This window comes from Anoplolepis gracilipes, chromosome 4 (assembly GCF_047496725.1).
Source record: "Anoplolepis gracilipes chromosome 4, ASM4749672v1, whole genome shotgun sequence".
NCBI classification, from domain to species: Eukaryota; Metazoa; Arthropoda; class Insecta; order Hymenoptera; family Formicidae; genus Anoplolepis; species Anoplolepis gracilipes.
Window position 1 is genome coordinate 11,893,208 of NC_132973.1, and position 24,769 is coordinate 11,917,976.

A 24,769-nucleotide genomic window follows, 5' to 3' on the forward strand; every position below is an offset into this window, starting at 1 on the left:
ATATATTATGAACCGTTCATTCGTAGTAGAGCTTACATTAACCAGGCTATGATGATTAAGGATTATAATTCTAAAAGGTTAAGATATGTACAGTCCATTAATACTTGAAGCAAAGTTTATATCGACTACACTAACGATCATTCTTACGTAGTAATTTACTCTATTTTATGTTATCTATCGTTTGTGAAACGTATGCCTTTTTTTTAGAATCTAATCGTAAGAATGGAAAGTATCGCTGAATAAATAATTATACATTTGCGATTTGTCATTCGAATTTATGTCCGTTCGATGACCGGACGAAAATGTTGGTAAATGTAAATTGACGTAATACGAGCGCGACTTGCTCGCTGCCGAAACGAAGCAAAGCGGCCGATTTCGTCTCTCGGAAAGGCGCGCGCGTTACATGTCGCCGCTCAGAAAGAGCCCCGAAATTCGACGGGGCGTCGGTAATGGCATAAACTGTATACCTCGTGTTCAGCGACTTCTCTCGCGCGCGCGATATATCCAGCTCATTCTGAGATACAGTTGTGTACGAGCGCGGCGCGCGTATATACTACGCCATGTCCATGTACGTAGAGATGTACATAACGATACGTACCTATATACGCGCCATAGTTTAGCGCGGTGTGTATAAGGGTTAGGGGCGTGGTGGTGGTGGTAGTGGTAGTAGTGCCGCTGTGGCGGTGCGCGATGGGGATGCGGGGATGAACGGGGGAAGGGAGGGAAGGATGAGATGAAGCGAGGCAGCCGGGGGATGGTGGCGGAAAAGAAGAGGGAAAGGGGGAGGGAAGAGCGAGGGGATGGCGCGGTAGGTAGGTAGGTAGGTGACACGGGGGAATGACGAGGCTGAGGGTGGGTAGGGTGAATCGGGGGATGGGTGGCCGTTCGATAGCGGGCGCACGTGGCCGCGCTTCTCGGAGCCGCCGTCGTGGCGCCAACGTCCTATTAACCCTCCACCCGATTCGCGCGCGCGCGCGAGCCACGAGCGCAACACACACACACACACACACACACACACACACACACACACACACACACACACACACACACACACACACACACACACACACACACACACACACACACACACACACACACATACATACATATACATACAGATGCACATACAGATCCACCCGCGCCCGCGAAGCGGCGCCCACCGATACGCCCTACCACCGCCACCGCATGGCCGCAGGACCACCATCGGTCGAGAATTTCCAGCGTCGATTCGCGCAGGCGCCTAACTTACTTAAAGGACACTGACTCCTCCGCGCCGTAGCGCCCTGATGGGATCCTCTCTCTTTCTTTCCCTTTTTTTGCATCTCTTTCCATCTCTCTCTTTCCCGCGCTTCTCTATCTCTCGCGCGCTCCACCTCGATACTTTTCGGAGGAGGTCGTTGAAAATAACGGCTCGCGCGCGCGCGCGCGATGGAGAGGGAGAGACAGAGAGAAAGAGAGAGAGAGAGAGAGAGAGAGAGAAAGGCGATATATTAAAACTTCGCTGGTCTGCGCGTAATCAATTTTCGTTAGCGCGAATATCTAAAATCCATGGGTACTCATGTACTCGGACAATAGACAAGTGTGATCGAGATTTTTTATTGCAGAATATATTTTCGAGATTCGATAGGACTCTTTATTACGTACGAATAACGTAATATAAAATAATATACTCGCTCACTCCTTTACGCACGATAATATTTTGATGATAATAAAAATATTGAATATACACGAGACTCTTCTGTCATATATTGTATAATTGTTTCCATATTCAAGATTTCTGAAGGACACTCTATATCGTTAGAATATTGTGAACTAATATACCCTTTGTATGTTACAATAATCTCAATGATTATCTCTATCGATGGCCGTACCAAGTTCGACGATACGATCTTCTTGAGCAACGGTGCTAGATAAATGGTAGCGATCGAATTATCCACGATCGCGAGCTAGCGCGCACGCAATTGAATCGTCATCGCGAAGAATAAAAAAAAGGGTAGCTAGGTAAAACGACGCTGAGTAATAACACGTGGACGAATAGTCGATTAATTTAAACTGTCCTCCATCGTACTGTCAATTAATATTTTCTGATGAAATTCACATAAAAGAAAATTTGATTCCACATGTTGAGAGAGAGAGAGAGAGAGAGAGAGAGAGAGAGAGAGAGAGAGAGAGAGAGAGCGCGCGCGAGAGAGAGAGAGCGAGAGAGAGAGAGAGAGAGAGAGAATTTTATAATCTCTCTAATTTTTTTTTTGCTATTTAATAATTTATTAGCACATTAAAATATCTCATAGAACTAATATCTTTCGAGAAAATATATAAATGGTATGAATATACACACCGTTTCTGAATTAAAAGAGTAATCGCCCCTCGATTGAGTTCATAAATTTAAATACCTCAGATCGAGACACGTTTTAATCCGCCAAAACACACCGTTTACATTCGTTGTAGACGACGTTACACGTTGTTGTTGAATCGTGTTTACCGGATGACGCATCTCTAAAATAAGCCGGGACTACGTAACAGAAAAGAAGCGCGCGATCTACACCGAGCCTCGCGGCTACACATGCACGCATATACAAAATTTATCCTGCGCAACGTAACATATCCTGGCGTAAATCGATATAATTCAGGAAAAATTGTAAGATTTGTCACACGATATTTGTAATCGAGAACAATTTCTCCAGAGAAGAAATAAAACATCAAGAACCTTGATGAAAAGCAACGAATAAGACGGATGCTTTTGAATTTTTTCCATGGATTCCTCGAGCGAAAACTCTTTTCTTATTATTATTTTCCTTATTCTAAACAGTTATGCATCAGGAAATTTATATATATAAATATATATATCCAAGTTTATATAACATTTTAATAAAATTACGTAATCAATCCGAGATGTGACCGTCATTTCAACGATCGAATCTTTTTCGAGACAAAATCAAGAATTGCCTGTTCTAATTCACAAAGTAGGATTTCGAGATTGTGTAAAATTATATTCGAGCGAGGAACAGCGATCTCGGTTGCGATCGACGAGCGGCAGCGACCTAGCCTTGCGATATACCAAGCTCTCCCGCAGGATCAATGCGGACTATCAACCCTCGGCGCTATCGAGCGAGCGAGCGAGCCGCGACAGTAACGGCGTAGCGCGTCGATCGCCGGCTACGTCGAGTGAACCTCGTTCACGACGGAGCTCCGTGAGCGTCACGAGAAATCGCGCGGTCGTTCGCGTCGCGAGCTCTGCGCCGCGATGTTAGACACAATGTTGCCAAACGTTAACGTCGACTACCGCTGCAAGCGGTCGATGAATGCGAGATGTAGAGAAAACCTCGTGACATTAAAAAGAAAACAAGATGAAAAAGAGATCGTTGCTTTACGAGTAAAAAACGGCGTATTTATAATAAATATATGTCCGTCATTTTATATATGGGTAAAATATATATGTATATATATATCTAATCATTTTTTATTCAAACATAGCGTTTTATATCATGAATATTAACTTGCCGAAGAAACGAACGATTGCGTAATAGTCTTCTACATACTTGACTGAAATCTCCCCCGCGTCAAGATATTGCTTTCGGTCATCTGACCAAGCGTTACGTCGACTCGCCGCGCAATAATTTGATACCATCGAAGCACATCGATACATTATTTTCGCGTTTTACTTTTTGCATCGATATTTTATCTTCCTCAATAAATATCAAAGACCCTCAATTCACTGCATCTGGGTGCAGAATATTGATATCAAATGGACATAGCATTAAAAACTTATTAAAACGAAAATACTTAAGCGAATAATATTGCCTCTAATAAGAGAGAGAGAGAGAGAGAGAGAGGGAGAGAGAATGGCATCCAGCACAGCGAGACACGCGTATTACAGATTACGCAAAAAAAAGCACGGAAAAGAAGGATGCTATGAGTCGGCGCGATTAAGTTGACGAAGAAATATGTACACGCGTGTGCGCGAAAAGGGGGGAAGGAAGGCCGTCGCGCGAAGAAGCGCGCACGCCGCAAAAACACGTTGCTTGCGTGCGCGCGGCCGCGAGGCGAGATGGGCGAGGCGTGCGGGGGGAGACGAGACGAGGCGAGGCGAGGCGAGCGGGACGAGACGAGACGAGGCGAGGTGAGCGGGGCGAGACGAGGCTGGGCGAGACGAGGTGAGGTGAGGTGAGGTGAGGTGAGGTGAGGTGAGGTGAGGTGAGGTGAGGTGAGGTGAGGTGAGGTGAGGGTGAGGTGAGGCGAGGCGAGGCGAGGGGAGGCGAGGCGCTCTCGCGCGAGGACGTAGCCGCGCGTGACGTTGACGCGACGCGAGGAACGCGAAGGTATATCGCGGTGTGCTGCCACCTGCACGAGAGCGTGCGATTCATCGCACGTGGTTGGCCTTTCGCACGCAATAAAATGCGCCCGAGTCGCGTGCGTTGCGAGGGACTTCAGCGACATTGCATCCCCCGATCATCCCGCGACATATAAGACAAAAGAGGAGCTTCGTATTGTCGCTATCGATGTATCAGGACAGAATTTGATTAGTAGTCGATTATCAATATTTAAAGAAAGCGATATCGAACGGAAGACGTTAGTGAGGAAACGATAGATATAAGCGGCTAAAGTCAACTTTTTCGTGCATTTTAAACAACTGACCAAAAAATGTAAAAGCAATAACTGTTGTGAAGAAAAATATTATAGAATAAAATATTATTCAGTATATATTCAGAAATTCTTTTGTTTCTCGAAATACGAGAGATTTAATTTATGCCGTTGGTAAATATTTAAATTCGGAATTTTAATCGTCGAAAATCCTGATAACATTATTTTTGCGTAAAACGTCTCGGAATTAAAAAAAAAAAAAAAGCTTTCATGAGAATTGATTGAAAAGAAACTGCATTCTCAAACGGCGTCCGCAACTGAAAAAGCGGATTCGCCGGTGAGTTGTCATCGTTGTCTCTTTCGCGAAAACCACGTCGCGAGAAGATACTTATTACTGAATGAATGCAGATATCTGCGCTTCGTCCGCGGAGTAACCGCTTTTTACCGTCGTCGTCGCGCGCACGTTGCCGACTCCCGTTTGCATACGATAAGCGGTCGTCGTTTCCCCCACTCTATATACTCTCCCGCGCGTTTAGACACGCTTGCTATCTCCAAAGGGAGTCTGCCTGCTGCTTGTATGCATGCACTTGGCAAAAGAGCGGTGCCACCTGTGTGTAGGCGCGTGAATTTATAGCTCGTGGGAATGTCGCGAAGGGTGAAAGGGAGGAGCGGACCGCGAGAAAAAGACGGAGATAGGCGACCGAGGGAAGCAGGGATAGGCGCGGGGTAGACGAGGGGCGCGAGGGATGACCCGAACCACGTGGCGATCTATTTGTCACGCGAGAGCGGTCACTATCGCGTTAAGTTTGGTTAGGTAATCGATGGATCTTGGCTGCGCGACCCGAACCGGCGCTTTTCGCGAGACCAAAATACTAACCGGGCTGCAAAAGATATTGGATTGACAAGTCTATCTCGGAAACTACTCATCGAGATAGATTTCGTTTTGAAAACTCTACGGTGAACTGCGAGCTTCTCGTATATTTATCGCGTTAAGAAAAGTAATACATTTTAGATTAATATATTGTTAGATTCGTATAAACTCGTCCTATCTAACAAAATTACATTATATAAACTCTATTGATCCATGAAATAAAAATCTTGAAAAATTTCTCTATAAATTACAATTTTTCACACACACACACACACACACACACACACACACACACACACACATTAAAAATTATAATCGATGATAAAGTACTTAATCTTTTGAAGTTTTATTTATTAAAGTTTATTTTTTTTTTCATCGTTAAATAAATCTATTATTAAATCACGATTGAAAATCATGCCAAAAAAAGATGGATTATATTATCAAAGAATACAATGTCCTTACAACGTTTCCCAAATCATTCTTTCCGTATACCAACGACTCGGACACTTGTACCCGAGTGTTCGAGCGACGCCTAACGCAGTCACGCAGCATACGCGGTACCATGTTGCTCGCAGACAGTTCTCTCGGTAACCTTGAAGTAAATATCATCGCATACGTGCAGGACGATACTTGAGGCTCAAGGTAAAGGGGATAGAAGGGAACGTATAGGCCCGAGATCGCCTCTATCGCGTCATACTCTCGTTCTTCTTTTTCTATTTGTCTAGCAGCCCTTTCCTCCGTCGCAGTCCCTTCCTGCTTCGTTCTATTTCTATTTTCCGTCTTTTTGCCACCCCCGGTCTCTCCCGCCCCCGCTCCCCTATCTTTTTCCTTCAATCTCTTTCTTGCTTTTTCCCCGCTTTGGCCTCTTTCTCAGTGTGCGCACGCACACAGACATATCTATATACGTAAACATGTATATATGTTTTATATATATATATATTATATATTTTATATATATATATATATATATATATATACACATATATATGCTACATACACATATACACTCCCCACACACACACACACACACACATATATATATATATATATATATATATATATATATATATATATATATGTCTATATACCTATCCTGCCGCATCCTCTTTTCGCTCCCACCACGCCAGCTCGTTTGATTCCGGTTCGATGGAATGCTATACGATCTTAGGAAGCGAAGGGAGGACAGACAAGAGAGGACAGAGAAGGGAGAATAGGGGAAGATGATGAGAGAGAAACGGAGAGGGAAAGAGCGAGAAGGAAATTGGAGGGAGGGAAAGTAGACAGAGTCGACAGAGGAAAGATGAGAGGGGAAGACGGAGGGAGTAACGAGCAAGACAAAGTGGGGGAAAGGAGAACAAGAGTGGGAGTGCGTTGGAGGAGAGGACAAGGGGTTGCGTACATGTACCTTCGGTACTCTAGGCACACACGGTTGATATACATGCAACGTTTTGATCGTTAAAAGGGGATTTCCATTACCGGGTCAGTGCCGGACGGAGGAAAACGATGAGTAGAAGAGCGTTCTGTCCTATCGTCATCGTGTCTCTGCTCGCGGAATTACGAGTTGACGATTAACTGGAAACGCCAGTTGTCAAAAGCGCTCGAAATTGCAGCGAGCGCACCCCCACAAGATTTAACCCTTCGCGGAGAGAAAGAGAATAATAATTATATATAAATACGTAAAAATTATATAAATATTTAAGATGGTAAGGCTTAAAATATAATAGAGAAAATATTAGGAATATAGAAATTAAAAATTAAATATTACCGGAATAAAAAAGAAAGAGATCTTCTCTCTCTTTTTTCATATTGCTAATATTGTCTTTATTTGGGCATTGGGCCTAAAATACCATTAAATTATGGCCATACAGAAACAAATAGCATGAGTAACTTATTATGTTTGCGCGTGTAACCTATGTTAGATTGTTTTATATCATATTTCATTTTTAAACCCCTGTCATCATTATGGTCATAAAGAACTTGGGGCATAAAAGAATATTTCGTCACGGTATAACAATAGACTATTTTAGGTATAAAGCTTAAACGTATTAGATGCGTGCCTAGCTCTACATCACTTTGTTTTCAGTTCTAAATCACCTTGCTTTCACTAGCCCTAAATTTGACAGTCTATCACAACGATATTTATGTTTTAAATAGATAATTATAAACGTTCATAATGGGAATGATTTACAGCGTTTATGTATGACTTACAGTTTAGATATATCATCACATGATTATTGCTATGCACTATATACAATAAACGCACAAATCGATATTCGCTCGGTTGCATCTGTTTATCAAGATATATATTTTTATCAGTTTAGATCACTTTTATAAATTTAGATCATTTCTGAATGTATGTTAGTCTTCGTCGCACGATTTCTTGTCTTTACGAGCATCTATTGAAAAATGCAATATAAAATGGGACATTAATAATTTCGTAAAAATTTGAACACATTATTATAAACACATAAATAAACACATTATGCAATTATAACGAATCCAATAATTAATCATTATATACTACTTTATTTACTATGTTGATTTGCTTGATTTTGTTTTCATCTTGACACAATCTTGTCACATTCTCTATAATTACATATTTTTACGAACTACAAACTACGTGCTTTTCATTACGACCTATTATGTATCTATTTAGCATCATATTACATTATATGTATTTCCGTAAAAATAACTTGCAAGAAGTATTTATAGTAAAATTGTACGATATACATATATACAACACATCAGCTTAAAATAGCAATATACAATACAACATAAATATTTTAATACTTTAAATAATCCTTTACGTTAAATATTAGTAAAAAACAACATCATAATCAATCGCGCCGAAAAGTACAAGACTAAACTTTCAGTGAAATATCCAAGTTTGCGAGAAGTTTCACGCGCTAAAATTAGATCAAGTGCATATAAGAGATATTGCTGAATATTGTTTCGTTCGAGATTATTCATTAATTATGAATCTATTAATGAATTAAAGAAAAGGATTTTGTTTGATTTGTTAAATATACAGCGGCGGAAATAGATCGAACGGTAGCGTCGCGACCAAACTTTGAATCCGCGGGCGACCTCGCGAGAGAACATCGGGACGAGCCATCGATGTACCACGCTACCGATGTGTCACGGCACGGCACGGTGCTCCGACTAGTGTTCGCAAGTGTCCGTGACACTCGTCGTCGAAAGCCGGCGGCATTCTCGCGCGCGGGAGAACACACGCATACCCGTGAGATATAGGCGCCACGCGGTACGATGCGGTGCGGTACGGTGCGGTGCGGTGCGGTGCGGCGACGGCTCCTTCAAACGGCGCTATCCACGTGGTTCCTAAACGCCCCTCCCTTCTACGTGTTTACGATCCCTTCTACGTCCGCCCGCCCGCCCGCTGCTCGCCGCATACCCAGCCCCTCTTTTTACCGATAGGGAAGGTAAACAGCCGTCGAGTGTCACCTGTTATTGCTCGTACGCAAATAGGCTTCATTCATGGTCAAACGTCGTGCACGCGCATACGCGCGCCGGCTCTAATCCGGAAATGTTCGTGTTGTCAGACGCTCCGTGCAGGTGTTCGCGGTCTTCTTTCTCTACGGAAAGCATCCTAGATGATAACTTTATCTGCCTTTATTTATTTTTCGATATTATGCAGCGTACAGAATCTTTGATGATTATGCAATTAAGAAACGAGAGATGTGACTTTTTCTTAATATTTAAAATTTTTAAGAAAGTTTTTTTTGTATTTCTTGAAGATACATTGAAATTTGAATATTTCAGAGTCTGTCTACTTTTAATTTTTATATTTAATTAATTAAATTTCTATTTTTTTTCTGTATATTATGTAATATAAATTATAATATATTATTTTGTACATATTCCATTGCATTACTTTGCTCGATCGGTGAATTAAAATTACGTCAACAAAAATTTCGATTATCTAAAATAAAATCTATATTAATCAGATAGCATTAAATTTGTCGTTCAATTTCTACTCGTCAAGTGAAGACAAGTTATATACTAATAAAAGTAGTGCGATAAGTAAACGATATTATGTACCGAGATGTAGCATGTATTTATATGTGTTTAATGTAGCATTTATTTATATAATATAGCATTATCAAGATGTTATCGCGCAAAGGCATGAATTTCTTCCCACGTGCATTTCGGCTCATGAGTGACAGATGTACGTCCGGCGGGCGCGCATCTATCTCTGGATGAACCTCACCGGCAACCGAGCCAAAACCGACTGAGCCGCGGAATGGAAGCAGCGGTGGCGACTACACGACGACGACAAAGTGTATCGCTCGTTGCACTGCAAGCGAGGGCGCCGAGGGGAGAAGAGAGATCGCGGCAGGGAGAGAGGAGGAAGAGAAAGAGTGAGTGAGATGAAGCGAGACGAGGCGCACAACGAGGTGAATCTCCAGTGTGGTCGAAAGGGATGGATGTGGAAAGGCACGAGGGGCAGCAGGGTACAGGGGAGAGGAGAACACGAGATGCGGGACGGAAGGAGTAGTACACATTGCGCGCCGGTTGTGTCGAGGTATGGAGGGAGGGAACATCCACAATGCACCCGACACATGCACGTACACATACATACGCAACACATGTATACATATACTCGGGGCGAATTCACGAACTTCGGCCGGCTCTCTCGTAGTCTCCACCCTTCTCCCTCCCACCGTGGGAACCCTCCGCATCACCCACCGTCACCCAACGAGGCGCGTTGTCTATCTCCGTCTTCCTCTCGTCCATACCCTCCTCCGTCCCCCATCGTCCCCCCCCAAACTCCCCCCGATCCTTTTACTCGTGTGTGTTTATACCGCACTTTATGGTACATATACGCGTACGTATACACGCTCTCTCATGACGCGCGTAACGCGAGAGCCTCTCACGCATACGCGCGAGTCGTTTCTACGGCGCGCGCCGTAGAAAGTACATAAACCGTCCTCATTCACGTCGATATCGTCAACTGTTGCTTCCTCCGTCGTCGCGCCGGTGAGTAAACCACCGCCGCGTGTGTCCCGCGTGTTAAGGCGGCCTCGTTGAGAGAGGCACGCGACTCTCTGAACGACGAAAAGAGAGGGGAGACCCGAGTGACCGCGTCAAACTATCCTGCTGACTCGAACAGTCCTATCTGCTGAATATCTTGGGATCACCTCTACTGTGTTAAGTCTCATTTGGTAAAACTATTAATCTAAAGCTTTTCTTCAAATCTAATGTTGACATTAGAAAATATCTCTTAAGCCGATCATAGAGATAATGGACTATAAATCACTGTGGTAACAATAAGACGTACAATCTCTCTCTCTCTCTCTCGTTAGGATAATGTTGACTGACAAAAGTCACGACCCGGCACCTGCTGCTCGGACAGCAACTTTGTGCGTGTCCTGGTACGAGCAGCAGGTGCTATTGTGTCGTGCAGACATCTCCATCGCCGTAGGCTGACTCCTGGTAGCCATTAAGGTAGCGGTGGGCGTGAAATTCACCCGCACAAAAGGACCGCGTGGTCTCGTTAATGAAGGGGAAAGAGAACGGAGCTGCGAAACTCTCCGTTCACATTTCGCTTTCTCCTTCTCGTTTGGTTTCCTTCTCTCTTTCTGTCTCTCCGTTCTTCTTCTCTCGTGCTTAACCTTAACCTACCGCAAGAGAGGACAAGAGTTTCGCGGCGTCGCACGCGCGACTCGATTAGAACGCGATGCATCGTTGGATGCCGCGACGCTGAGAGTTCGCGAGGTATGCACCGTGTAATTCAAGCTCGCTTTACGAATTTAGGGCACTTATAAACACCAACCTTAACCTTTAACGCGAGCAACGTGACACACATGTGTCGACTGTCGACCACATTCTTTTTAAACAGAAGAGTATCAAGTCTTTAGAACTAACAATAAGAATAGAATAATGACAGTTAATCTTACCATTCAATACTTTTTAATTTTAACGTAGAATACGTGTTTACACTGAATCTTTAGCTTGATTATTGCATAGTAAAAAAAAAAAAAAAAAAAAAATGTTAGTGTTATTCTCTCTTTTAAAAGGATGTAATTATTTTATTGCATATATCTCATAATATGATCGGTGCAATAGTATCACGATCACGCCAACGCTTGTCAAAATTATACAAAATATGTATAAAATAATGAGAAACTACTCTTGGTACTGTGAAACTACGTTGTTCTGCCCGTTTCTACCAACTCGCAAGGTATCGCTAACGGTTATTTTTACGGAAGATTCCCGCGCGCGAGAAAAGCCCGGATGAGACGAAACAACGAACAAAATCCGCTATTCTTTCACACAACTCGTGAGTAGTCGCACTTATGAGGACTTTATTCAAGCAAATAATTTTTTTATTACAGTGATAAAATATGGTCTTGTAACGTAGAGCGTAGAGCATCTTACTACACATGTGTACGTATGTTTTCCAGTCTTATGTTTTCTACATATATAATCTGTCGCTTATAAATAAATAATAAAATGCCAGAGAGTTAGAAAAGAATTAATTATGCCTACAAGTGCATGTAGTGGCGCGTCTCGCACCTTTCTACTTTCTAACTTAAAATACCCTTTGTTTCCGTGCGCCTTATCGTTCCACATTAATGTTAGAAAGATGGAAAACAATACACTTCTCATGTCTTTCAAACAGCAGAGACAGACCTCATTTCGTGCAAAATTAGACTTTGTTGCGTTCCTATATCTGAAGTTTAATTTGTCGAAACTAATAAGTTGTAAGAATAAGATTTATATTTTAAAGTCTATGTATGCATGAGATATCTTGAAGCAATCGTATTGTATCTTTGCGAGCATCTTTATATCTTTGTTAGAAAAGAATGTTTTGTTTCAAATTCAAGATATCATTAAGCTTTCTAAATTATTCCTTACATCTTAAAAATGATTATATTTCAATATTCTGAAACAGAAATCCCTTCTCATGAATAAATTTACTTGATAAAAGATATTCTTCGATCGCCCCGATTTTAACGAGTTAAAATCCTCATAGAAGAAATAATTTATTTCACAGCTAAAATGACAACTCTTTAAAAAGAAATAAATGTATCGACAGCTTCAAAACTTTATCAGTGTATTGAATAATAATTATATAGTTGCCTCTTTATCGAAAACAAAGCGTATGGAAGAATCGACGATAATTTCATTCAAATTAGATAAAAAAAGAATATCTATGAATCGACCAAGAGATACAATGTAAATCTTTTACGTTCTGCCGTCTTTTGATACTCATTGCGCGCGTACGTCCGCGCATGATTGACGTATCGATTACACCGGGCGAATTTTTCAATCGCCGCGGACCGTTCACGTAACGTAAACAAAACAATGCGCGACGATACGATGCGAGGCGCGTACGATGCACCACGTGTCTCGATGTCTCCGATGGCGACAGGGAAGGGGATCATGGGAGGTGGGGTCATGGGTAGAGGTAGACGGTGTTACAATATTCGTAATTCATGATTCATCGATCTTGCGATACAGCCACACACATCCGAACATTTTTATACCGGTAATCCACGTTCTCGTTTTTGGGATTTTATGGGCAAGTTTTACGTATTACGACAAACACAACCACAGAATTTGTTTCAATTTTTTATCACATGAACGCTTTGATTTCGACATTTTAAATTGTAAAAAGAAAGAAAGAAGTAATATTTCTCTATGACATGTTAAGTATCTTCAATATATCTTCTCTGTACATTGATAAATTTTTAATTCGACGCTACTTAAATTATTCTCGTACATATCATCGGTCGAAAGCCACAACTTGTAGAACGACGATAACCTCTAGCCGGCAATGCGATACACACGCAAGATGAGCAAGCAGAAAGGAGCAAAAGTTAAGAACGCAACGAGTAAAGATGCGTTGGAAGGTCACCAGCTCAACATTGTTAATGATACCGCGTTGCTCAATCTACGATATGATATCGAACAAAAAGCATCGATTGGAGAAACGCATTGAGTGCTAGAGGAAAATGCAATATCGGAGAAATAAAAGAGAATAAAGAAATCTTTTTTTTTTCTTTTTTTACAAAAATATGTATTGCTACAAATTTTATAAATAAATATTCCTAAGGAAAATGTGATTCGAAATTTTATTGAAATTAAGATACGGGCAAGTTTGGGTAGAAAAAATTCGAAGCACTTGCAGCACCCCGTCATATAATTTTAAGATGGAGACGCGAAAGATATATACAGTGTATCGATGTTTTATTTCATGGGCAGTAACACGGCGAGTGCTGGACCAGTCTTTCCACAATCGGATGAGAGAGAATAAGATTCGACTATAGGCCGCGCGGGAACAAGCTCGGAGCACTCGGTGCGCTACTTCTCATGCATTTAAAACGGGGAAGCCGGCCGTAAATCACGCGGTTAGAGCGGGAGCAGCCCGGTCGCGTAGCGTAACGGCAGAGGTGTCCGTCTCGTCCATCGGTACGGCGTCTCGTGGTCATCGTCGCCGCCGCCGCCACCGCCGCCGCCACGTGGTTTCTGCGGCAAAACTATGCGGCGGCGGCCGCACGCCGGCCCGGCGAATTTATGAATGGGAGAAGCCTATTGACAGATCGCGCGTCGATAACTCTCTCGTTAATGGCCCGTGATGGTGGGCGCGCGAGGGTCGGCGAGGGGCAAAGGACGCGGAGGTGCTCGGAGGGAGGGTAGGAGGTAGGGGAAACTTGAACTCACTTTGTGCCGACTCGCGCCGCGTCGAGCCGCGCCGACGGCCCGTTGCGACATGCAGCAACATCAAGTAGCACACGCGCGCGTTTGATCGGTCGAAATAATCCATCGAGGAGTCGGAGAGCTTGTAGCGCGTTCATCCCGCGCGCGGGAGAGAAGAGCCGGCAGAGATGCAATATTGAAATATAATTTCCAGTGTAAATGTGAGCGCGCGTCAACTCTCCATCGGGGAATAAATATTATTTGGTTCACGGAGGACGTACACACAGACACATGCACCGACTGCAAAGTATAGATTTTATTGTACATGTAATATAGAAATTAAAAACATTCCTTTTTCGTCGTCATAGCAGAGTGTCATGTTTATTGCTTCAGAATAAATATGGGATATTGGTTTTGATCAACTAATGAAGTGAGCGAGTAATTTTAGTATTGCAATACTCACTATTACGGAATTAGCGTATACGTTTTTGGTCAGCGGTTTGCCTCTCGGTATCAAATCAAACGCTGGGTCCATCCAGTCTCCGCCATGCCGTCGCTTACGTCGATAATACGGAAATACATCGTGAACAGAAATAGAATTCGCGGAGGAGTTATGTCACATAAGTTGCACATTTTCTGATGAATCGATGTTCGCTGGTTCTCTGTGTTTATGTAAGCGTGCGTCACAATAGAATATGTTATTAAAAAAGTTTGATAAATTGCAATAATATATTTAACACGATATTCTCCACAAAATTAGCGTCTAAGTCTATTTACATTAATAGAATTTAGAGAAAAGATTCGAGCAAAGAAAGAGAGCAAACCGCTAAACACACGCATAACGTTGAAGAACTTAGAATTTCGAGAGTACGTCATGTATATTTATGTGACAAATATCTGATTATGTGATTATATTTGATCTCAGCGTTCTAAACTAAATCGAGTTAAAGGAAGCGAGAAATTAAAAAATATTCATTTTTTTCGAGTATTTAGGAAGAGTATCTACATAAATTGCAAAAAATGGTTTGCAAAAATTGTAAAATTTAACATATAGAAATGCAAATGTACGTATTCCGCAGATGAGGCGCATTAAAGTTAAAATACAATAACTAAAACGTTAAAATACATATTCGTTAACACTTGTTCTAATGCAAAAAAAAAACAAGTTGCTTTTTACGTTATAATTATTTAACAATTTTTGCAATTTTTTAAGGTCAAAACAAACTACTATTTATACCATTGTCAGTGATCGAACAGCTGCGAATTCATCATTGATTTTGACAGGGTTAAGGGGTAAGTGAGCGCGTGCACGAATTTTTCGTCCAAGTTCAACGATGCGCCGGTAAACACGCACACATCGAGACAACCTTTTGTCGCGTATACGATGCGAAACCACGTGGAAAAACTGCTGGTTTTGTCGGTCATCGGGCCACCGATGGCGCACCGGCCGTCGGAAACGCCGAAAAACCCTCTCTTCCTCTCTATCCTTCTCTCCTCCTCTTCCCTCCCCCCTCTTGTGTCTGTATACTACCATTTTCATCCCCTAGACACTGCTGATTTATCGCTACCCGAATTTTGGTAGACGCGTCCGCTCTACGTCCATGTGCCAATTTTACGTCCATTACGCGGAATCGCACCTACGATAAACAAGTAAATCGCCGATTGCTTTCTTTTACACTAAAAGACGAAAATCGCAAGTGATATTCTGATCTCATGATTGATTCTCGTCACTGAATTTTCAAAGAATGAAACGCGAAATATATCGCACGAAAAATGATGTCATGATATTCTTATAATATATAATATATAAGATATTGTTATACTTGTCTTTTACTTTAAATATATTAAAAGATTTTTGATACAAAGAGAGAGAGAGAGAGAGAGAGAGAAAGAGAGAGATGCTAGATTATTGACAACTCTTAAAATTCTCCATTCTCTAATTCCGCTGTAATCTAATTTTAGAGATACACGAATCTAACATCCACATTCATACATTTATGTGAGAAATTTTCGACCTGTCTCGGAAATTATTTGATACGAAGCGTTATTTACACGCTTCGTTGTAAATCATTTATTATGGATGATCATTCGGACAAAGTGATAAAAGATGATTCTACTGTATTTGGCTTAATGGATGATCAATGTTTTTGAAATACTATTTACAGTACTTCTCTCTTGCTTTGAATGGTTTTGTCCGAAATGATCATCAAAAGCAAATCGTGTAAATGTATGCCTTTACAGTGCAATTTCACACGAGTCGACCTACAGTTAATCGTCCAAACAAAACAGTGCTTGTGGTTGGCATTTGAAGTACTATGGCAATCCGGAGCAATCTTTTTTTTTTTTTTTTTTTTTTTTTACTTTCGATACTGAAAACCAGGGCGGCAAGTCGATTTCCAATAATCCAAGAGTAGTAAGTCGAAAAAATTCCATAGAGTGGTAATGTCGAATTAGAAAAAATTGTATGAAAAAAAATTCAATAAAAAATTGAAAACTTCGATCGGTTTCCAGATCTAATAAATTTATTTTCATGCAAAATATAGTGAGAAATAATTTTTTACTTAAACTGGTGTTTTATATATTAAATTTTATCTCATAATTTATTAATTATTGTATTTAGACATTCGTACACGACATTATTACAATATATAATGATTAATAGAATTAAGTTTATATAAATAATGTTTTAGTAACCTTTTGTTTGGCTAGGAGAGATCTGAAAAACAATTCGAATGGCGGTGGCGCAAAATTATGACTCTAGCCGCTCTCTTCGTGGATTACGATATCGCGCCCCTCTTCTTCGATTTTGTCGCAAAACATTTCGCCGCTCAAAGACCTCGTGACGAAAAACAATCGCTAGGAAGAGGGAAAGGCGGAAGGGATAAGGGGAGGATAAAGGAAAAAGGACTAAAACGAGAAAGAGAGAAAGAGAGGAGGGTAGAATAGAGAACGCCGGAAATGGGAGAGAGAAAGAGCGAGCGGGAGACGCGGCAAAAGCGAATATGTCTTTAAAAACACCCCCCTAGACCAGATCAGGTTGTTGTCGTCGTGGTAACCATGACGACGCTGCCCCTTGATGGTTGGTTATAACCGTATCCCCACCTAGCATTTCTGAACCGACGCTAGGTTTCCTCGCGGCGCTGGCCAAGCGAAGAAGAGGCAGCCAGCAGCCTCGGGCGATCTCTCTCTCCCTTTTCCATCCGCTCTTCCCCGCCGTTCCCCATCCTCACCATCCTCACCATCCTCACCATCCTCGCCACTCTCTACTCTACCGCTCACCGCTGTCCCCTTCTCGTCCCATCCCCCCTCCTCACCCATTGCGCTATCAAGCTGCTGCTGTCGCTCGTTTCGTCCCCCCTTCTCTCGCTCCCCGCTGACTCCACGGCCCACACAGTACGCAAGCCACCTCGTCGTTTTCCCCCTCGTCGAGCTTCGCCTCGTCATCCTCTTTCCCCTTGCGGCCTCCCTCCTGCCTTTCCCCCCGCCGGGCCAAGGAAACGCGGGATCGCTTCGAATTCAAACTACCGAACACGAGGTTACCACGCGTCAAATCTGACACTTGGATGTCCTATGTGCGGTCGTGTCTGGTGTATGCCGCGAAGAATTTTTTTGCTTCAAGCGAAAGGTCCGAAAATAAACGAGCGAGTATGAGAACGTTGATCGATTTTTCGAGAATGCTGTAAGCGCGATGCGCGCCGTACAGAGAAACGACAAGTTTCTAAGTCTTGCATCTTTCTTTTTCGATCTGTCTTATTTTCGAAGATAGCAGCCGACGGAAGGAGAATCGAGGAGCCAAATTGCTCCTTGGATGATTTTTCGAAGCAGAACGACGATCGAGAAAGCCGGGTTATTCTGTACCGGTATATCGATACGTACGTGTCGCGTAACGTCGTTATCGAAAGATTAAAGCCCAACGGCAAAACACTCGAGTCGTTGTCGGTTATATGAATCCCGGCTCTTTCACGATCGTCGCTCTTGGAGAGCCGAGAAACGGCGCGCGATCACGTAACTACTCGCTCTCGTCGGCCGGCGCGAAACGCGGAAACGCGGAAACGCGGCACGCGTGTCGTACACGCCGAAAGAAGGGAACGCACGTACGGGGGAGCGCAAACGCGCGCGCGGAGGGGATAGGGGATAAGGGGTTGCGAGAAAAAAGGACGGCGACCGGCCGTCGTGTGAGAGCAAGAGAGATCGATGCGCGGAACCGCGCGCCAAACTCACCTGACTGACGTCGCACCACATTATTATTTCGCTGACACTGACGACAGCATCTTGGTACGCTGCTGCTGCACTGCCGCACACGGTGCTACCGCGACGGTCCGTTTTTTTCCTCCCCGCGTGACTCGGTATTCGAAACGGAGGAAGAGAAGAAAAAAAAGAAAAAAATAAAAACCAACACCAACGGACGACGGGAGATACGTGGAACCGAAGTTCCACGTTATTTGGGCCCTGGCACGATGAGTTCTGTTCGTCCCGATGTCCGTTCTCTCTTTCTGTCTTTTGCGCTCTCTCACTGTATCTCACTCACTCTCTGTCCGTCTTTTCTGCTACGTGTCCGTTAGCGCTTTTTCTGTATACTTCCCCTTTGTTTCTTTTTTTTTTAATTCACAGTCTCACGAAAAATTCACTGCGCGACATACGCGTCGGCCGCCGGTATCTAGCCCCGTTAGCTCCTCGAGTAACATCGCACGATCACTCCGAACAGATGACAACGCGACTGTCACCGACGCACATACTAGTAGTTAGCTGGCCATGCGAAGCATTACTGAACACTCTGACAACAGTCCTCGCTGAGTAGCGCCGCTCGGTTTTCCCCCGAATGCGCGCTCGGTTATTTCCGCCGATGCTCGGCCCACCTGCACTCCGACACGACTGTCAGTGCCGTACGCGTGCATTGGTGTGCCCCTGCGATGCGCGCTTTGTCCATCGAATTTCGTTTGACGCGGAAATCAAAACGCGATATACCATCGTTTGAAAAGCGATCATCCAAAAACAATTTCCTATCTTGCGACTCGCGATCCTGTTGCCAATATACGTTAATATAAAAAAAGAAAACAAACGGGTCTGCGCGACCTAGGGATGATTTCCATCAACGCTAACATATGTTTGCGTCCTTCTTAACGTGAATTTTGAAAAAAAAGCTGATTGCTCACGAAACGCATAATGCCATATTGTCAGCGTTACGCTATAACTGATATAAATGAAAGGATACGTTTTCATTCACGCTGCGTAAATTAATTACATAATTAATATCGAATTGAATAACGTAGGACCGTATATGTCACTCTAAACCGCACGCGAAAGGAAATTCATTGTCGAAGTGTGCAGCTTTTCAGATATAAACAATGCTTTTATCATCGAATGATTAGCGACGCTTATTAACGTGCGGGAAGACGAGGGGAAAAAATATATGTCGGAAAAAATATTGCGTTCTAAAAAAAGAAAACGAATTCTCTCGCACGAGAGGAGAGGGGACGGAAAAGGGAAAATGAACTGATATTAAATATCCTTCTCTCAGGACGCAAGAAAGGTCCGCGATCGAGAAAAATCATTTTGTTCGAGAAAGTCCGTGATAGCGCGGTCGGTCGATGAAAGTTATCGGAGAACGGATCGACGAACGGCCGCTGAAATATTTCAACGACACAGAACGGCAGAAACTCAAAATGACTTCGCGTAGTCGTGCGCCGTGCGCAGATCGCACCGATTGCAAGCTCGTCGCGGCGCTGCTTAATATCTTACGAGACGACCGAGATAGCACGGTCAATCGCGCCACTGCGCGACGCCAGGACCTTGTGGCCAGCAAGGTAATCACGCGTTCTTTTGCAAAGAGTCGACGGAACGTTTTCCGCGCTTATTTCCTTCTCCATGAAAATCGAGATCTGTCGAGGAACCTTAGCGTTTATAATTATACGATTTTTTCACAATGAATATACATACTAGATTTCTCTCCTTATATGATAATATATAATCGATAATATCTGTAATATATATGGTGTAGCATAGAAAAAATGCAACATCATACGGAATTACTGCGAGTATGAGTCTAGAGTCACGATTAATTACCTTATTGTAATTTTCAGAACGTTCAATTCGATAAAAAAATAACGTTCGCGTAACAAAGAAGAAGAAAAAAAAAAAAAAAAAAAAAAAAAAAAAAAAAGACTCGAGAGAAAACGGAAAGAGAACGGGGAAAAAAGAATCCGCGGGAGAGCGAAGCCTACGTGAGCGCGTCCGTGAGTAAATTTTCATGCGGCCTTAAACGCAAGGTATAGAGTGTCTCGGAGGTTCGGGCGCGCGTCGAGAGCGCCGAGCGACAGCCTTCACCGGGGAACCTTCGGTCTCTCCGGTGCAGGGGCCCCCGAGCACGAGAGAGTCGGCCTAACGCCACTAGGTTCGAAACTCGCCACTGACTGGCTGGCTGTATACGGCGCGCAGCGCAAGAACGGCCGAGTGAGAGAAGGTTTCCGCTCTCGCTCGCTCGCGCGGTCGAGGCAGCCGAGGCAGCCGAGCCAGCCGAGCCAGCCGAGCGGTGACGGGCGGCGGGCGCGGGCAGACAACGCGCGAGCCACGTTCCATACGGCGTGCAGCCTAAGAAAATTCACCGGGAACATTTTTATTCCCTATCGGGTAAAAGGGGCGCGTCATCGGGACGCCGCGACGGCGAAAGGACGCCGGGGGTCGTGCGCCGTCGTTCTACGATCGGCTGACCTCCCCGCGTCGGCCAATTCCGCGAATTTTGCGCGTCATTCCGTATGCGGCCGCGAGGCAGAGCGCGCGGCCCCGAGGTCTCGGCAGAGACCGAGAACACAAGCGTGCCACACGATTGTATGTACGCCGACGACGCGGCTCCGTGCCGCGCGTAACGCCGAGCTCGGTTTCTCTTCGGAAGCGATGGCGACGGCGACGGCGACGGCGACGGCGACGGCGAGGCGACGGCCACGACGGTGGAAATGTCGGCGGGGCCGAGGGAAACGTCGACGCGCCGTTGTATATTTTCGGCGTAGTTCGTGATATTGTCTCTATACGCGCGCGTTTACCGGCACGCTTCTTTCAACTATTAAGACGCGCGGAAAATACCATAACTCTAAATGATTTATTTCACTTTGTACTTTTTTCTTTCTCTCGGGAATTTTAAGAAAATTTTATCGTTACATGCAATTCGATAGTCTATTGAATTTCGTCATAATATGATTTTGTCAAGTCTTTGAAAGAGAGCTCTCTTTTGAGATATGAGAAAATTTTGAAGACGTAAAATAAGTTTAATAAAATATCGTTTTATATATATATATATATATATATATATATAGCTTTCTATCTCTCTTCAAGTTATCTGATTTCTGAAGCTCGATAAAGTTGCTCGATCGTTTGTCAACGAAAACCTACACGCGCGGTAGAATAGCAGTATCAGTAACAATAATCTATTATATACAATGCAGCATATATAACTATATAAATGCAAGAGGTCGAGATGAAATCTTTAAACGACCAGGCAAATCGCGCTCGTCGCGCGCGCGCGCGCGCGCGCGAGTGTTGGGATTCCCTGTCGACGATTCCGTCAGCCGGTTCGACGTGTCCAGTTGTTGTTAACCGCGGCTGACGCCACGGAGCAAGAGAGCGGGCCAAGTTGTAGCGGGCGGCATGGAGGCAACTTTTAACTGGCCGGCGCGACGCGCCGCGAGAATGCGCGGACATTGCTGAGCACGGAAACTGCTGCGTCGCTCGAATCCTCGAATCCTCGAATCCGCGCTCTGTGCGCCTCGACTTGGACGGCATGTACGCGCATATACATGGTATCCACGCACGCGATATACGCGTGCGATCCGGCGCGTTATCTATGCACATGGTAGGCCCTTTGCGTGAGCGCGCCAAGTCGCCGACGAGGACGATGAACGCGACTCGGGTACGGAGCAAAGTACCGGCCGAGTTTACGATTGGCTGGGCACGGCACGACGGATGAATTGTGGCCAATGAATGTCCTTGCTCTCTGGACGCGAGCCTTATTCGAACGCGGGACGCGCATGCACGGCCGCGAGATGGAAGGGAATTTAGAATTTGGCACGATACCGCGCATTTCCGCCCACGTTCGGTAGTTCCATGTCTTTTCTCGTCCCGGCACTGCCACTTTGTTTTCATATTTCAGCTGCATATCTTTCAAGCTTTATTAATAAATATTCTCTATCGAATCGATCTTCGTTAGATTCTTTCATTAATAGCACAAGGTCATATTTAAATTTATGACTATATTTTTAACACGTGTAATATTTTTATAAAAATATATCATATATAAAATAAATAACCAGAGAGAGAGAGAGAGAGAGAGAGAGAGAGAGAGAGAGAGAGAGAAAGAGAGAGAGATATTGTTTCTCTGTTGTATTCGGAAATAATTCATCATCTCTTGCGACTGAAGAGAAAACTATTAATATCGTTTTGTATATATATATATATATATATATGTATATTGTGAGTAAATGTAAAATGTCATAAGATACTCTTGTCCTCAAAAGGGGTACAATTATTCTCGATATATTTCCTTGCGTATGCGTCGGTTACAAAGGTGCCCATAGAATTCAGTTCGTTGAGATTTGCCGCGCACAGGCGTCGCTGAACTTTCTCGTCGACTAGGAGCGCTCGTTAATGCCTTGGTGAAGCTACTCGGCGAAGGATTCCGCGGTGGGGATCAGGAAACGGCGGAGATCTGACGGGACGTTTTACGATCGTCTTCGAAAGCTGTGACTCCTGTGCACTTCCGGCCTGAATTCTTAAACCACTGCTGGACTTTTTTACGTGGAAGACGAGACTCGGACACGTCACGAAAAAGCAATTTAAGAATATCTCTTTAATTATTAAATCCTTCTATGATTATGCATTCTTTTTTTTACAGAAAATAGAATTCATTAGAAAAAATATCTTAATTATTAAAAAATAAAAGTTTAAAAAAATGTATTCCACAGAAATTATGCAATTTAATATTAGCTTGTGAGTGTTTGTATCTAGAAAAGTTGTTTTGTGTATCGAAATACTAAATATTGATATAAAATAAACATGCGTGTTCCGATATGCATTTATAATTTATATATGATATATTATGTAGAAAGAAATCACGTACTCTTTTTCTTAATTTTATTCCAATTTTCCTTACTAAAATTATATTGCTACGAATGAATGTTTAATTTATCGTTTTTATACTTTTGAGAAAAAAAATCAAACGCTTTATAATTAAAATCCAGGAGATCAAATTATGTTTTCGTAAAAATCACACTTGAGATTAACTGGAAATACTAAACATCGCACGTTATATCAATATGTAATGTCGAACCAACGTTAAATCCGCGCGCGCTGTTCGTGTACAGTTATGGCACAATTCTGCCTAGCTGTAACTCTGAGAAAGAGCCGGTGAAAACCGTATTACACCGGTGATGTGGTGCAGCAACAAGATATACTAGGATGGTTGGCTCAATTTTCCCGCCGTTCTCGCCATTGCCGCCTTTCGCCTCCGTGATACCAAAAGTTGTGTCTTTCGCAAGCTCGTCTCTCTCGCACCCCATGTGATGAGCATCGTCACGAGTATCAAAGAGAGTGCGCCTTTTTCTGCACCCCATGCTGATAGTATTAACAATATCCTTATTCAAATTGCAGTTTAGCTATTCATATAGCAATCAACATTTTCAATACATACTAATACATGAATTTATTATATTTTCATTTATCCGTGGAAATACGTAGATATCTCATATATATTGTATTTAGTTAAACCGTAAAATTAAATATATATATTTACAAATTTTATCATTTCGAAAAGCAAGTTTTATCAGATTATTTTCTTTGAAAAAAGATACAACCGCTTGTATCATTTAGGTACATTTAGGTGTTTGTTACATTTAGGTTCGAGCAATGATCTGATTTTTGACCGCGAATGTGGTTAGATATATTGTATGATCTCTTTCTTTCATATAAGATAAAATACTAGCTTCTCAAATCAAATTCGGCACTATTCGAAATCGAAGGCACCTGTTAACATAGGCTGGCTCGGCGCGCCGGTGACACCGACATCCGGGGATGATGACAGGTGCTGTAGGCTAATCGGTTAATTCGACAGCTCGTGCATACGCGTGACTTCCATTCGCCGAGAGCGGCTCGTGCTGATTGTTATCGGCGCATGACTTAAAGCGCTAATACAAGAGCAATCAGGGAGAGATGGCCGAACGACCAATCAGGACGAAACATTCTTAACGAGCAGGATGCTTCCGATTGTATCAAAGTGTTGATATTCAGTTTTCGATACTTTCCAATAATTAGGTACAGGATAGTCCTGACAATAAAGAACCATTATTCGCAACGTGCACAAACAATAGATACTGATGAATTTATATACGTGAATGTAGACTAGTTATCAAAGAATGTCAATTGCCAAGATATGCAGAAATATGCGGGAAAAGTATTTGCATACATGGACAGATACAGACAAATTTGCATCTCTAGAGTATTTACAGAGACTGCCCGAAAGTTTTCGCGTTTCCTTTTATTTAAGAATGTAAAATAAATTAGATTTTTTATCTCATTTATTATAAATTATTATTGCTAATTATTTTTTGTAAATGTATTTTGATTATTTTTGTGCGAAAAGTAATTTCTTTTTGTTAATATAGTAATTAT

The 24,769-nt window shown here is 42.9% G+C and overlaps 1 protein-coding gene across 8 annotated transcripts in view; it reads right to left on the reverse strand.

Moving 5' to 3' along the window:
- The window catches only part of Tara (SERTA domain-containing protein 2 taranis), an 83,885-nt gene that overhangs the window by 31,680 nt on the left and 27,436 nt on the right, over positions 1–24,769 (reverse strand). Inside the window, exon 1 of one of the 8 annotated variants that reach the window (XM_072889916.1) lies at positions 18,338–18,896. The exons of the other annotated variants lie outside the window; for them this stretch is intronic. Within the exon in view, the coding sequence (XP_072746017.1) occupies positions 18,338–18,358 (21 nt within the window). The 5' untranslated portion in view covers positions 18,359–18,896. Of the gene's footprint in view, positions 1–18,337; positions 18,897–24,769 lie in introns of those variants that run through there. 8 annotated transcript variants of the gene reach the window in all.